Source organism: Mesoplodon bidens (genome assembly GCF_964165515.1).
Source record: "Mesoplodon bidens genome assembly, chromosome: 16".
In the NCBI taxonomy this organism is placed as follows: Eukaryota; Metazoa; Chordata; class Mammalia; order Artiodactyla; family Ziphiidae; genus Mesoplodon; species Mesoplodon bidens.
In genome coordinates, this window is record NC_138173.1 from 51,567,523 (window position 1) to 51,583,711 (window position 16,189).

The window sequence follows — 16,189 nt, forward strand, 5'->3', positions numbered from 1 at the left end:
GACACAAAATGAAGATAAAATACAGCGGGGAGAGGGTGTCAGGAAGAGTTTCATGGACAAGTTGATGTCCTATCAGAAGTGGAAGGATGATGAATGGGAGTTGACAAGGTAAATCCAAGGATGAAAAAAATATAGCAGTAATAAATAGTCTAAAAAATTCAGGGAAGCCATTCTAGACATTTTGGGGGTTTTTAAAGGAATATATATTTTAAATATGTTAACGTTTCAGTTTGTTGGCAAAACACACACAGTGGAACGTTTCCCATGGAATATTGCATCTCAGGACCAGTCATTGTTCTTTATTTTTTAAAGTAGTGTTTAAATTTAAACCAAGACTCTGTTTTACTTACTATGTGCAAAAGGAGTGAATTCCGTCACTAATATTTAAAAATGTAGTAGATTAAGGGTGGGAATTATTATGTAGTTGATGTAGGAAAAGTGAATTTGAGCATGTGTTGGACTGAATGGTGGAGAAGAGAATCTGGGGGATATAGTAAATTAAAGCTTTGTTTAAATTATGTCATTCAATTAAACACTGAGTGTGCACAAAGTACTAGATGCTAGGAAAATGATTTTTCCTAATTGGGAATTGTATAGGTGCTGTATTGGTGAAAGCACTAAATATTTTTCTTAGGTTTTAGTCTTGGATTCTGGAGCTATGTCAGCAAAGTTTATAATAATGTCATTTGTCCATGGAGAGGAACAAAAATTACATTCAAGCCTATTTTAAGAGCAAAAGGCTCAAAACTTTAAGTATCGTATGCTTTATTAATTAGAGAATCACTTGTCCAGGGACTTACCTGGTGGCGCAGTGGTTAAGAATCCACCTGCGAATGTAGGGGACACGGGTTCAAGCCCTGGTCCGGGAAGAACCCACATGCCGTGGAGCAACTAAGCCCACGCGCCACAACTACTGAGCCTGTGCTCTAGAGCCTGCAAGCCACAACTACTGAAGCCTGTACTCCTAGAACCCGTGCTCCACAACAAGAGAAGCCACCACAATGAGAAGCCCGCGCACCGCAACAGAGAGTAGCCCCCCCCCCTTGCTGCAACTAGAGAAAGCCTGCGCGCAGCAAGGAAGACCCAATGCAGCCATAAGTAGATAAATAAATAAATAAATTTATTAAAAAAAGAGAGAGAGCATTCGGTGCCCTGAGAGTGAAGCTACAAGAGTGGACCTTTGTTGGGATAACCAAACCTACACCAAGAGAACAGGCTGGAGAGAGGCAGTTCTGTGGTGTTCTTGGTCACACATTTATGGAGTTTCTGAAGGGCAGTGGAGATTACTGCCAGGCACAGCACGACCTCTATGCAGACAAGTGAACTGTAGAAATTCATTACTACTCCACCAAGAAGCCCCCATAAGAGTGGTGAACCTGGACACAGAAGTGTTGAATTGAAATCCACAGAGCATTCTTTACAAGAGTTCTGACCTGGATGGGGCAAACCTCAGTGCACTTCCTTTCTCTTGCCTCAGTATTACTGGATTGAAGAATTGCTGCTTCTTGTCAGGAGGTTCATTTCATTTCCCATTACTCCCAACTTCATACTCAAAAGCACTGAGAATTTCAAGTGGAGTACATTGAAGTAGACTCAGTTTCTTTGCGTCATTTCTGTATTCAGTCTTTTAAATTCTTTCATAACCCTACTGAGTGTTTTTTAACTAAATTAACATGGCTCGAATGAACCGCCCAGCTCCTGTGGAAATCACTTACAAGAACATGAGATTTCTTATTACACACAATCCAACTGATGCGACCTTAAACAAATTTATAGAGGAACTTAAGAAGTACGGAGTTACCACAGTAGTAAGAGTATGTGAAGCAACGTACGACACTAGTCTTGTGGAGAAAGAAGGCATCCATGTTCTCGATTGGCCTTTTGATGATGGCGCACCACCATCTAACCAGATTGTTGATGATTGGTTAAGTCTTGTGAAAATTAAGTTTCGTGAAGACCCTGGTTGTTGTATTGCCGTTCATTGTGTTGCAGGCCTTGGGAGAGCTCCAGTGCTTGTCGCCCTAGCATTAATTGAAGGTGGAATGAAATACGAAGATGCAGTACAGTTCGTCAGACAAAAGCGGCGAGGAGCTTTTAACAGCAAGCAACTTTTGTATTTGGAGAAGTATCGTCCTAAAATGCGGCTGTGCTTCAAAGACTCTAATGGTCATAGAAACAACTGTTGCATTCAATAAAACTGGGGTGCCTGATGCCATTGCTTGGAAGTGGAACCTAGACAGGACAGGATTTGTCGTACATGTTAGCCAGCATGTTGGCTTGGTGAAGTCTGATGAAGCTTCCATAGGAGTGTTGAAATGCAGTTTTACCAGGCCACAAGGCTGGCAGAATTGCACCCTCTATGTTTGGGTTAAGATTAACCTACTTGGACACTTAGCAAAGGATTCTTGCTGTTCAGCATTTAAAATGTGCTTATCGTTTGTACCAATTGACTTTTCCTGAAATCATGCAGTATGGAGTCATTCATGTCTTTAAATCTGTTTCCATGCCAGATTCTTATCAGTATATAAGAAATTTAGAAAGACTAGGTGCCAAAATACCCAGCACAATTCTTGTTGTTTTTAGTATCATGTCGAACTAAAATCCCAGGAACTATGAAAACTCTGGACCTTATGTGTTTTATTCTTTCCATCATTTCAAACATAGGAAGTAGGGCCTATAAGGTTATTTGCTCACAGTATGTTTACATCTTCTACAGTCATACCAGTATATATCCGATTTGCTCGTTTGCTTTTTTTTAATTAACCAAGTCTTACCAGTGATTATTTAATGTCTTTCTAAAAATCTCATTTTGTGCTGTCACGGAAGACCTCCATTTTGAAAATCTACATTGTACAGAAGCACATGTCTTTAATGTCTCCAGACAAAAAAGCCTTACAGTTAATTTTAATGTTTGCACTTTGGGGTGCAACTTACAGGGAGGGCCTGAAAAAGGAATGGGAGGGGGCTATTAAGTATTTTTAGTAAAATGTTGCCTTTGTCTTGTGCAGAACATGTAGAATATGCGCTTTAATTTAGTAAATATTTTTTAAAAGGTAGAAATACTTTGTTATTGTAGCTAAAACAATTCTTAATCATAAAATTTCTGAAATTCTTGTAATTTTTTTCAAACTTATCTGAAGTTGTTTACCAACTTATTTTTTTTTAAGTGTGATTCCCAACCTCTCTTGCAAAAAAAAAAAAAACAAAGTGGGTTTCTGCTAATGAATTGAGCAGACATTTAATATTTTATATGCCTTTTGAGCTGTGTAACTTAATATTTGGATACTTGACAATTTGTTTTATTATGTGATTGATAAAATGGTGATGTGTATTAATGTCAGCTCAACCATATATTTATACTGTCCGGGAACATGTGGTTATAGTTCTGTGGGAGAAATAATTTGTCAGTGTTCACCAGCTTGTAAAAATCTAGTGCGAGAGCTTAAACATTAAATAAATGATGAAATGCAAAAAAAAAAAAAAAAGAGAGAGAGAGAGAGAGAGACTCACTTGTTCAGAACATCTGAACTATATTGCAGAACCCTGGGAAATCCGATACTATAGATGCATTTGAATTGATCATAAATACCCACAAAACCACTATATCATATAGCTTTATCTAAAGAATTCAAACATGCAACCTACATTTGACACCACAACTTTCTAAATATCTGATAGTTAACTCTGATTCATGACTTTGAAAGAAAAACATCTTTGGAAGTTTATTTTGAATAATTCTGTTTGTTTTTAGCCATTTAATTTCTGTATCTCAACATTTAATATTTTCTAATTGTTTTATTTTTTTCCTCTTATTTCAGAGAATTGAGGGTACAGTTGATATATCAGTTATTACCAGTGGATTTCAAGCCATGGCAAAGAATGCTTATAGCTATAATTGTTTACAGACTCCAGTTATAACTGATTTTAGTCCCAAAGTACGGACAATACTGGGTAAGAAATTCTTCAATAAGATTAATCATTTGATATATATGTATGTGTATACCATTTCTAAAAAAGCTTTTGAAGCAGTTTCTCTGCGGTTGTGTTTCTTAAAGCAAAACCTGTCACAGGTTTTCTTTTCTAACCATAAATTGGTCTGTTTATTATATCACTTTGAACATGTGCAATAATAAGAAAAATATAATTTTTAAAGTTCTTTGCCATATTTTTCCCTGTTAAACAATTAAACATGAATTTTATCTCCATGTGGCAGCTATCAACTCTTTCATTGATTTTCTTTTACCTCTGAAAGTGTTAGGATTTCCTAAATCCATTGAAACATAAGAGATGAGTTGGTTGACTTAATATTCAAATTTTGCACTAGATAATACATTGACTCTTTTTATAAAACTTTTCTTTTAAAACAATAGGAGAAGTTAATTTAACAATTAAGGGTTATAACTTTGGAAATGAACTCACACAAAATGTGGACGTCTATGTTGGAGGAAAATCCTGCCAGGTCCTTCACTGGAACTTCACAGATATTAGATGCCTTTTGCCCAAGCTGTCTCCTGGAAAACATGATATCTGTGTAGAAGTCAGAAACTGGGGTTTTGCATCAACAAGGTATGGTAATGACCATAAACTTTGACAGAGTTGTGGAACACATGGTGCTAATATATTGAGATAGGAAGAGAAATAGTCATTAACCTTATAATTTTCAGTTGCTCTCTTCACCTTTCTACAATTCCTTTTGCAAAAGATTCTGAAAATATCTCATAACATGCAGTATGATACTTAGGTTTGAGACCAATACCATTCAGATTAGGTTGTAAGATTTCTCTGCAGAACTAGGTTTATGTATATGTCACACGACTTTCATTCATTCTGGAAATACTTATCAAGAAGTTACTGGAGGGAAGCCACTTTCTCAGTGCTGGATTTATAGTGGGGAATAAGAGGGATGTGTCCCCCACCTTAATGATGCCCAAACTTTTGTTGGGGAGGCAGATTTCAAACAGATGATTACATCAATAAGTGGATTATAAATGAGAAAAAGGCTATGGATAAGAGGTCCCAGGTGCTACAAGAACATATAATAGAGCTAATTTTTCCTGAGGGACTGGGGACTGGAAAGAGTTCTCTGAGAAGGTGACAAGTAAGCCAAGAAACGGGTGGGAGCTGCCAGGTGAAGGAGAGGGTGGAGAGAATCCTCCTCCAGCTCTAACTTTCCTTTAAATAGGTGTTTAGTATTTTCTTCCCTGAAGCTGCTTGTCAACTGGTAAAATTTTAGTTCTGGCATAAGGAGGTTACTGGTTCAGAGTACTTAGAAAAAGAGAAAACTGGAATTTAGGGATTTAAAAAAAGGCAAGTAAAACTGATGTCAGAGTAGAAGGAGAGATCATTGTAGAAGAGTCTTGTGGGAGGTGAAGTAAGAAGAGCAACAGTAAACATAAACCTCAGCACTACATCCCCTCTTAGATTCACAGGGCAGAGCTCACATGGTTCTAGAAGAGCTGTTGGCTTGTGCTTTGGCTTGATGATATAATGGGCAGAATTGACAGCATACAAAACTGGGTACTTGGGTGGTGGTTCAGAAACTACCAATTCAGTTATGATGAGGAAGTTAGATAAAAATTAACACAAAGACTCATTTGAGGGCTTCCCTGGTGGCGCAGTGGTTGGGAGTCCGCCTGCCGATGCAGGGGGCGCGGGTTCGTGCCCCGGTCCGGGAGGATCCCACATGCCGCGGAGCGGCTGGGCCCGTGAGCCATGGCCGCTGAGCCTGTGCGTCTGGAGCCTGTGCTCCACAACGGGAGAGGCCACGACAGTGAGAGGCCCGTGTACCGAAAAAAAAAAAAAAAAGACTCATTTGAGTTATGGTGGGAGCTGGGATGTGGAAGTCAACTCTATGTGTCAGGTCAGAAAAGCACTGCACATTTTGATGGCCTCCTAGCAGATACATTGTAAAGAAGCAAACTAAATTTAAAACCCTCTCATTGAAATAGTGGGAAGGGAGATCATGATAAGTTTTCAACAAATATAGAATGATAAATTCAAATTAATTGCACAAAACTTTACTTATGTTAAACGTATGGAGTTTCATTACTATTCTTTTTTATAGATAATGCTGCCTGTATGGGTTTTTGGGGGGTGGTGGTGGTGGTTTTTTTATGCCTTTATGTTTTATTCTAATAACTAGATAAAATATTTTAAAGGATTTCATGTATTTCTTGTGACCTCAGTTCTCATAACCATATTTTTCCCATAGTATTTTAAGTTCTTCCATCTCAAATTCTCCTGCCATGGGATTTTCAGAAATGTTATTTCCATATTTAGGGAAACAACTGTTATATATGTATATGATCCAACCAAATTGAGGTTATGATAATTATCAGATTATCTAGTTTGAGAAAGTAATGTTTTATTAAATATTCAAGTACTTCCTCTTAAATGAATCAGGTCCTAAGAAGAGTTTAACAACATGACCCCATGGAATGCTCATTGAAATACCTCTTAATTTTTCTTTTACAGAGACAAATTAAATGCTTCTATACAGTATATTTTGCAAGTGACCAACATGTTTCCACAGAAGGGCTCCTTATATGGTGGTACTGAAATCACTATAATGGGTTTGGGATTCAGCACAATACTAGCTGAGAACACTGTGCTTTTGGGTAAGAGTTTCATCCTCACAAGAGGGCTGTTATCATTTTTCTCATCTTAAATGATGTGCTGTAGGTGCTGTGTTATTACACAAATACTCTCAGTCATGGAAGCTTTGTTTTTCTATTAGCCTGTAAAAGGTTAAGTGTATTTGGCTAGGCGGTAAAAATAAACTAAATAACTGCTTTTGATTTCAATAAATAATTACCAAATATTTAATGTGTATAGAACACTTTAAAAAAGGAGAGGTCTCTGTTCTAAAACTAGTCAGTACTCAAACATGATTACTATCAGAAAAAAGTACCAAAGATCCTACTATGCAATGGGGAGCTTTTGTAGGGCCTTGACTATTGACTAATTATACTTCGTCTCTGTATTTCACAAAAACTATTTGAGAAAATGTTTTTCCCCATCTTTTTTCTTTCTAGGGTCCTTCCCTTGCAATGTGACAGCATCGTCAGAAAATGTCATAAAATGTATTGTTCATTCAACAGGGAAAGTATTCAGGATTACCAACAGTGGGGAGGATTCAGGTATCAGACAACATTTATCTGCTGTAAATAATGGAGACATGTTACCTTGGAATTAATTTGATTTTTACTTATAATACTTCAAAGTATTCAGAGAATAATTATTGTTATTTCTTTGTATAAGTTGTTAATAGTTTGTCTAGAATTTATCCACTTGACATAGGGGGCCACATATAGAATGAATCAGCAAGCAGTAGACTTGAGTCTAGAAGGCTAGGCTTAAGGTTTCCAAGTTCAGGAATTGCCACTTGGTTTTACTGCAGTATAGAACCCCCTGAATTACTATAGTTTGTTTTCCATTATGGGTTTCTAAATAAATATTCAGATAGAAATTATATAGATTTTTGCGTGCCTCAATGCCTGAGAAAATTTTTGTGTTTAAAGAGTTGATCAGAGGGCTTCCCTGGTGGAGCAGTGGTTGAGAGTCCACCTGCCGATGCAGGGGACACGGGTTTGTGCCCCGGTCCGGGAAGATCCCACATGCCGCGGAGCGGCTGGGCCCATGAGCCATGGCCGCTGAGCCTGCGCGTCCAGAGCCTGTGCTCCGCAGCGGGAGAGGCCACAACAGTGAGAGGCCCGCGTATCGCAAAAAAAAAAAAAAAAAAAAAAGAATTGATCAGAGCTTTTAAAAATATTCCATGTGGCATTTCTGAACAACTTGTTTATTGACTCTGATTTTTTTCAAATTGCCTCTCGGTCATCAGTTTTGGAGTTGTGTGGTTTATCTTTTCCTTAGCTTCTCATTATGTTACTTTCCATTATTTCTGTTTATTTTTATTATGTGTTTAAAGTAGACATGTAAAAGTTTTACAATGTTAATTAAAAAGTTTTTTCACTCGTGGCTGTATAAAAGGGCAATATTTTCAAAGATAATTATTAAGAATTTTTACTCCTTTTCCTTTTTTCTTTAAAAATACGACTCAATTCTTGCTCCCAGTACACGGATTAGGTTATGCCTGGTCACCATCAGTCTTAAATGTGTCTGTGGGAGACACAGTGACATGGCATTGGCAAGCACATCCATATCTCAGGGGAATAGGATATAGAGTTTTCTCTGTCTCCAGTCCTGGAAGTGTAATTTATGATGGCAAAGGATTTACCAATAGAAGAGAAAAATCTGCATCAGGTATGTTTCTGCTTCATTGAATTTTGCATCATGCTTCTTTTTCCCAGATATAATAAAAAGAAATTTGTTTAGATTTAAAATACTTTTGCATAAATAATATATACAAATACACAAAATGATTTAGCTGGCATTTTATTGCTATAGTAAAAATATTACAAATTTATAAAATATTCTAAATGAATGTCAGCAAGGTATTTTATACATCAGAGATGAGTTCTGATATCAGAAATATCTCTATTCATTCTGCAATAATCAACCAGAAAAATATATTGAAACAAGCAAAATACAAAGAAAATTGAAGTACGTGTTTTAATCATACCAATCTGATAGCAAGTATGAACTTCTGTTGACTGGAATCAGCTTTAAAATCAGTCTTTCTTCTAGGACAGCTTAGCGTACAGTGTGCCTTTTAGACTGCCTGTTTTGTTCTACACATGTAGCAGTTTGAACTTTTTACTCATGAACACAAACTGTTTTTCATTGCATGTTGAGTTTTTCTTTAAGATTCTGTGAATTATGCCAGATTTAACATGGTTTCTCTAGAAAAATTAATGCTGGATCTTGCCTTCCTAGAATGTAATTTCATTATACAGGACAGCTCTTTTATAGACATTTTATAGTTGTTTTATAGTCATTTCCTTACTACTTCCTGTTGAAATATCACATGCATGAAAAATAAGAAACCTGTCATCTGCATGCACGTTTGAATGATTATTTCAAGTTTCTTCTCAAAGATGCATTAATTGCTTGTATTTATTATGTACCATCTCATTTTATGGTAGGTTCATTTTCTTACCAATTTACTTCACCTGGAATCCATTATTATAGCAGCGGGTATGTTGATGAGGCCCACTCCATTTTTCTCCAAGGAGTCATTCAAGTTTTACCAGCTGAAACCAGGCACATTCCCCTGCACCTGTTTGTGGGTGGCACTGAAGCCACATATGCTCAGGGTAAGAAGGTTAAAGGTAGAAACCCTGTCACTTAGGTGACCTAGGGTACATGCACCCTTTCTGGAGTAGGAGGCAGATGACTGGGGCTAACTGTCTCTCACTAGCCGCATGACCCTGAATAAGTTGGGACTGCTCTGAGGCTAGAATTTATTCTATAAAATAAGGGGATCATGTTAATGTTGTCCTGTCAGTCTCCCAGAATCCTTATGTGCCTCAAATGAGATGTTAATGTGAAAAGTTCTGATACTCTTTAAGTGCCTGAAAATATATTAAAATGTGAGATGATGTTGTTTTATTTTCCCTATAGGGTCTGGCCTTAGACAAATTGAAAAATAAATTAATTTCATATTCACTCTTTACTGTATCATCTTTGTCCAGGTCTTTCTTTTAACTTTGTACTGCCTGGGTCTCCTCTTGTCATTTGGGAAAAAAAGACTTACCAGAATATAAACCACCATCATCAAAATTAGAGTAATGCAGTCTGAAAACAATTCTTGTTTTAGAATTTTATCCGTGACTTACAGGCAATTCTTTTGTCTGAAGGAGGACCTGCGAATTTGCGCTTGGGAAGCTCTGTGACAGGCTGTCTAGCAACAGAACCCCTGTGTGGCCTGAACAGTACCGGGTTTGCATATTCAGATAGATTGCTCTTTGAGCTTTCAAGTTGTTTTTCACCATCTATAAGCAACATTAGTCCATCCATTGGAACACTAAATGAATTGATAACAATTACTGGACGTGGCTTCAGTAATCGCACATGTGCTAATAAGGTAAGAATATAAAGATCTCCTTTTTACTTCTGTATACACAATAAAAGGAAGATGTTTCATCCATAACCTCATAGTTTAATTTATGACAGCTTAATTGTGATATAAGTCACACACCATACAACTCACCCATTTAATGTGCACAATTCAGAAGCTTTTGGTATGTTCGTAGACTTATGCATCCATCACCACAGTCAATTTTAGAACATTTTCTTTACCCCCAAAAGGAACCCCACAGTCCTTAGATATTACCCCCAACCCCTCCGTACTTCCTGGCCCTAAACAACCACTAATTTTTCTGTCTCTGTGGATTTGCCTATTGTGAATATTCTTATAAATAGAATCATACAATATGTGGTCATTTGTGACTAGCTGTATTCACTAAGCATAATGTTTTCAAGGTTCATCCATGATGTACCATGTAGCAGTACTTCATTTCTTTTTATGACTGAATAATATTCCACTGCATAGTGTATACATTTTATTTATCCATTCGTTAGTTCATGGACATTTAGGTTGTTTTCACCTTTTTGGCTATTATCAATAATGTAACTATGAACATTTGTGAATGATCATAATTTAGTTTAAGATTAATCCAAGATATGCCTTAATCAGCCCCCAAATTAATTTCATGAAAAAAAAGTTTGCACATGATCAATTTTTAAAAATTGATTGATTGATTGATTTTTTGGCTGCATTGGGTCTTTGTTGCTGTGCACGGGCTTTCTCTAGTTGTGGAGAGCAGGGGCTACTCTTTGTTGTGGTGCACGGGCTTCTCATTGCGGTGGCCTCCCTTGTTGTGGAGCATGGGCTCTAGGCGTGCGGGCTTCAGTAGTTGTGGCTCGAGGGCTCTAGAGCTCAGGCTCAGTAGTTGTGGCACGCGGGCTTAGTTGCTCCGTGGCATGTGGGATCTTCCTGGACCAGGGCTCGAACCCATGTCCCTTGCATTGGCAGGCAGATTCTTAACCACTGCTCCACCAGGGAAGTCCCCAATTTTTTAAATTTAGTTGTTGCTAATACAAAATTTAAGTTCACACTAGAGTAATGTATTGACTTGTTTTTCATATTCATTTTATTTTCAGGTTACAATTGGTAGCTATCCCTGTGTTGTAGAAGAAAGTAGTAATGATTCCATTGTGTGTCATATTGACCCTCAAAACTCAATGGATGTTGGCATCAGGGAAATTGTCACAGTAACTGTCTACAATCTGGGCACTGCTATCAACACACTGTCCAGTGAATTTGATAGGCGATTTGTACTTTTGCCAAACATCGACGTGGTATTACCAAATGCAGGGTCAACTACAGGAATGACAAAAGTGACCATAAAAGGCTCTGGATTTGCAGTTTCTTCTGCTGATGTACAAGTCCTTATGGGTCATTTTCCATGTGAAGTTCTGTCAGTGAATTATACAGCCATTGAATGTGAAACATCTCCTGCTCCCCAGCAGCTTGTGAAGGTAGATCTTCTGATCCACGGAGTGCCTGCCCTGTGTCAAGGGAACTGCAGCTTTTCATACTTAGAAAGCGTCACTGCTTTTGTAACAAGAATCTCCCCAAGCACCATCAAAGGACCTGTAGAAGTTCTTATTGAAGGAGAAGGCTTTGGCACTATCTTGGAGGACATTTCTGTTTTCATTGGAAACCAACAGTTTAGAGCAATCGATGTTAATGAAAATAACATCACTGTTCTTGTGACTCCTCTTCCGGCTGGAATTTATTCTCTTAGTGTTGTGGTGGGAACGAAAGGCTTAGCTCTGGGAAACCTTACTGTCAGCAGCCCCCCAGTAGCATCTGTCACACCAACTTCTGGAAGCATTGGTGGTGGCACTACTTTGATCATCACTGGAAATGGCTTCTATCCAGGCAACACCACAGTCACTGTTGGGGATGAACCTTGCCAAATTATTTCTGTCAATTCCAGTGAAGTCTACTGCCGTACCCCAGCAGGGACAGCTGGAAGGGTCAGTGTAAAGATCTCTGTGAATGCAGTCGCTTATCCACCTCTGTCATTTACGTATGCCTTGGAAGATACTCCACTTCTCAGAGGAGTTATCCCAAGTACAGGTACGCCAATACCTGCTTTTTTGGCGTCTTGGTATAATATGATCAGTAATATTTACTAGCATAGAATTGGAATAATGTTTACAAATGATTTTTAGGATATGTTTTTAGACAAACCCTCTTAATCAATACATGGGATTTGAGTTCTGTGTAGTCTCTATTGTGAGATTATTTTTTGCACATTCTTGGGATAAAATTTTTGGCCAAATTCCCATTTCTGTTTTAAAACAAAATCTCCATTAACTTCACCTAAATTTCAAAATGAGGAAGAAATAGATGGATACCTGTAGACTAAAATTGGTCATTAATGTTAATATGACAGGAAATACCTGTTAAAATTCATAAGTAGTTCATCTTATTAACATTGAGAATTTTTTAGGTATCTTGTTTCCAGGAAACTACTATTGATTATTAGCACAACAGAATTCTTTTTAAGGGAGTAATTGGCCCATTCAGGTGTAAAAAATATTTTAAAATAGGATTTACTTAATTATTTAGTATGACTTGTTCTTCTGAGCTAAGAATAGATTGAGATGTCTTCCTGATCCTTTGTCATTATGTTATGCTGTTTCTGATCATCTTCAAGCTATTGGAATGCTTATCATCCATGTAATGATTTCTGAAGAGGCCGCTATAGTCTAATGGAGGAGAACATGGCCTTAATACCTGGATTCACACCTTGGTTCTTCTACTTTCCAGTGGTGAAACTTTGGACGAGTTTCTTAAAATATCAGCTTCCTTACACATGCAGATACCTTCCTCATAAGGTTAAAAAATCTCATTCATATAATGCAACTTAAAAGTTTCCTTTAATAAAGAACTTATTAAATGTTGGCCTTTTAAAAAAAGTCTTTGTTAATTTACAGTGCCAGGAAATGTATCAGGTTTGGGTAAGATATATTCTGTGCCTTCAAGAAGTTTGCTACTGAAATTTTCTTTTAGACATCAGGTTTTCTCATTTAGAATTTTAAAAAGCAAATATTAACAGTAGCAATGGCATACTTCCTCCCATATATTTGTAATCATTACAAATGAAGAGCTAGATATTGGCATATGTTCCTTATTTCCATGAACCATTTATGTCTCATCTCTCTTTGAATGTATCTTTCAAAACAATGTATCTGAAGATAGATGACACTTGTAGACAAGTGAGAACTGAGCTATTGGATTGGCCAAAAAGTGCCTTCGGTTTTTAAGTAAAAATAAAAAGCACATTTTTCATTTTCACCAAGAACTTTATTGAACAACGTATTCACCCTTTTGTTCCAACTACTTTTGCCATTTTTCAGGCAACTCGTAATTCCATCTTCCCAAAACTTTTTATCTTTTTGAGCAAAGAACTGGTCCAGGTGCCTTTTACAGTCTTTCAGCGAATTGAAATTTTTTCCATTAAGAGAATTTTGTAAAGATAGAAATAAATGGAAATCCAAAGGTGCAATGTCTAGTGAATATGGCAGATGAATCAGAACTTCCCAGCCAAGCTTTAAGTTTTTGCCTGGTCATCAAAGAAACATTCGGCCTTGCGTTATCCTGATGGAAAATTATGTGTTTTCTGTTGACTAACTCTGGACGCTTTACATTGAGTGCTGCTTTCACTTGGGCTAATTGGGAGCAGTACTTGTTGGAATTAATCGTTTGGTTTTCCAGAAGGAGCTCATAATAGAGGACTCCCTTCCATTCCAACCATATACACAACATCACCTTCTTTGGATGAAGACCGGCCTTTGGTGTGGTTGGTGTTGGTACATTTCGCTTGCCCCACGATCTCTTCTGTTTCACATTATTATACAGTATCCACTTTTCATTGCCCATCACAATTTGTTTTAAAAACAGAACATTTTTGTGACGTTTCAGTAGACAACTGCATGCGCAAATATGGTCAAAAAGGTTTTCTTCGCTTAAGTGGAACCCAAACATCAAAGCAATGAACATAACCAAGCTGGTGCAAATGATTTTCAACACTTGATTTGGATATTTTGAGTATGTCGGCTGTCTCCTGGATGGTATAATGTTGATCTCAATTAGTGTCTCAATTTGATCGCTATCAACTTCAACTGGTCTCCCCCACCGTGGAGCGTAGTCCAGCGAGAAATCTCCAACACAAAACTTCGCAAACCACTTTTGACATGTTTTATCAGTCACAGCACCTTCTCCATGCAGTGCACAAATCTTTTTGTGCATTTCAGTTGGCATTTTTACCTTTCTTGAAATAATAAAGCATAATATGCCAAAAATGTTGCTTTTTTCTTCCATCTTCAATATTAAAATGGCTACACAAAAATTCACCAATTTTGATAAGTCTTTTTTTAAATGCACGCTGATATGACAGCTGTCACATACAGTCTAACACAATTGTTTCAAATGAAGTTAAAGACAACTAAGTGCTACTAGAGCCATCTTATGGAAAAAAACGAACGAACCTTTTGGCCAACCCAATATTTTATTTACTGAAGAGGCAAGGTATACATCACACTTAGAACACTTCCATATGAAAGGTGAAAATACCAGAGAAGATTAAAAACTTAAGACTTGAAAACATTTTTAAATCTTGTATCTTAAAACTATTCCTAACATGAAAGATCTCATTAATATCTATGGTCTTTAAAATGGCAACTTACATTTCAGTGACACTTACTATGGTCAATTATGTGGTTATTTTTACTGTTACTACTTGAATTAAAAGCAAACTACTACGTGGTGACTCTGCATTTGTAACAAGTTATGTTGATTAATAACTATTCACTTATTATTTAGGTACATAGGTCTGCGTTTGGATGCCCTGTGAAAACTTCCGTGTGTGTAATGCCCTCAGTGCTTTTTGTCAAAAGAAGGGAGGAAGGGAACAGAAGGATTGAAATACTTTATTCTATGTACATTTATTCAAGGCATTAACATCAACATTCATCTATAAGTCTTTAATTCCTTGTTTCTGTATTTACTATCTTATACCTAATTATTTATATATCATAATTTATCAAGTCATATATATTGAAAATATTTGAATTAAGAAAAATAGTCCATTCATCAGAAGAGTTGCAAATATCAGGAAAGTACCAAAAGTTTTAAAAAGTAAACCTCATCCCTAAATATGCTCTAACCCACCACCCACTGCTCAGGCATTCATTCATTCCTCAGACATTCTAGATCTCTCTTTTCCATTAGCCTGAATTATTAGTAACTTACAACTTTCATCTGTAGAATGGACAGATGTGCTGGAAAATAATGAACATTGAGATAAATATCTTATAATCAAGATACCATAGACTGCAATGAAATTATAGCCAAAATGTATATGACATGACATGTACTGTTGGAATTTATATTAGTTTTAAAATACTGGATATTATTTTGTTTATGTAAGTAAATGGGTATATCTTTAAATGCATGTGCAAGTATTGGAATTTAGATATATATTTGTATTTATATGGTTTGCTTTTTGTTTTTAAGGTCCTCCAGGGACTGAAATTCAGATCAATGGGTCAAATTTTGGTATTGATATCTTGGAAATTTCAGTGACGATAAATAACATTCAGTGTAATGTGACCATGGTCAATGATACTGTCTTGCAATGCATTGCTGGAGATCATGCTGGTGGCACTTTTCCTGTTATGATGCATCATAAGACAAAAGGCTCTGCTGTGTCCACAGTCGTATTTGAGTACCCACTTACTATTCACAATATTCATCCAAGCCAAGGTAGGCATGAATGTACCAGAACCTAGAAATATTTTATATTGTTTCAGTAAACACTTATTTAGAAAGAAACATATTCTTCAAACCCTGCTAAAATGTGTAGTTCCTATAACACACTAAAATATTTTTGTTTATGCATCAAATTAATAAGCATGCAAGGGTATCAGTCATTTCAAAATATTTGTTTAATGTCTGTATTTCTCTTGTGCTATATAATTTATTTAAAATTTAATACTATTGAAAATGTCCAGGTTATATTTGGAAATTGTTTTTAAATCATGTTTAGATATCACTGGCCTATAATTATGTCTATCTAAATAAGTGTTTTTTTTCTGTTTGAAAATTATTTTAGTGGTGAAAAACCTTAAGCATAACCAATGTGCTTTTAACTAAAATGGTAACTTTACATTTGTGTTTTGACTACTCAAATTCTTTGTGACATTTCTTTTA

General features: G+C 36.6%; 1 protein-coding gene and 1 pseudogene across 2 annotated transcripts in view; both read left to right on the forward strand.

Annotated features, from left to right (window-relative positions):
* The window catches only part of PKHD1L1 (PKHD1 like 1), a gene marked incomplete at its 5' end in the record, with an annotated part of 156,499 nt that overhangs the window by 64,691 nt on the left and 75,619 nt on the right, over nt 1-16,189 (forward strand). The window contains 9 exons of the mRNA XM_081258904.1: nt 3,819-3,951; nt 4,371-4,566; nt 6,475-6,617; nt 7,035-7,139; nt 8,074-8,262; nt 9,045-9,215; nt 9,759-9,985; nt 11,065-12,049; nt 15,494-15,742. Coding sequence (XP_081115030.1) covers nt 3,819-3,951; nt 4,371-4,566; nt 6,475-6,617; nt 7,035-7,139; nt 8,074-8,262; nt 9,045-9,215; nt 9,759-9,985; nt 11,065-12,049; nt 15,494-15,742 — 2,398 coding nt within the window. The remainder of the gene's footprint in view (nt 1-3,818; nt 3,952-4,370; nt 4,567-6,474; nt 6,618-7,034; nt 7,140-8,073; nt 8,263-9,044; nt 9,216-9,758; nt 9,986-11,064; nt 12,050-15,493; nt 15,743-16,189) is intronic.
* LOC308630395 (protein tyrosine phosphatase type IVA 1-like) lies at nt 1,197-3,583 on the forward strand (annotated as a pseudogene). The gene has a single exon. The product of its transcript is annotated as a protein tyrosine phosphatase type IVA 1-like (transcript).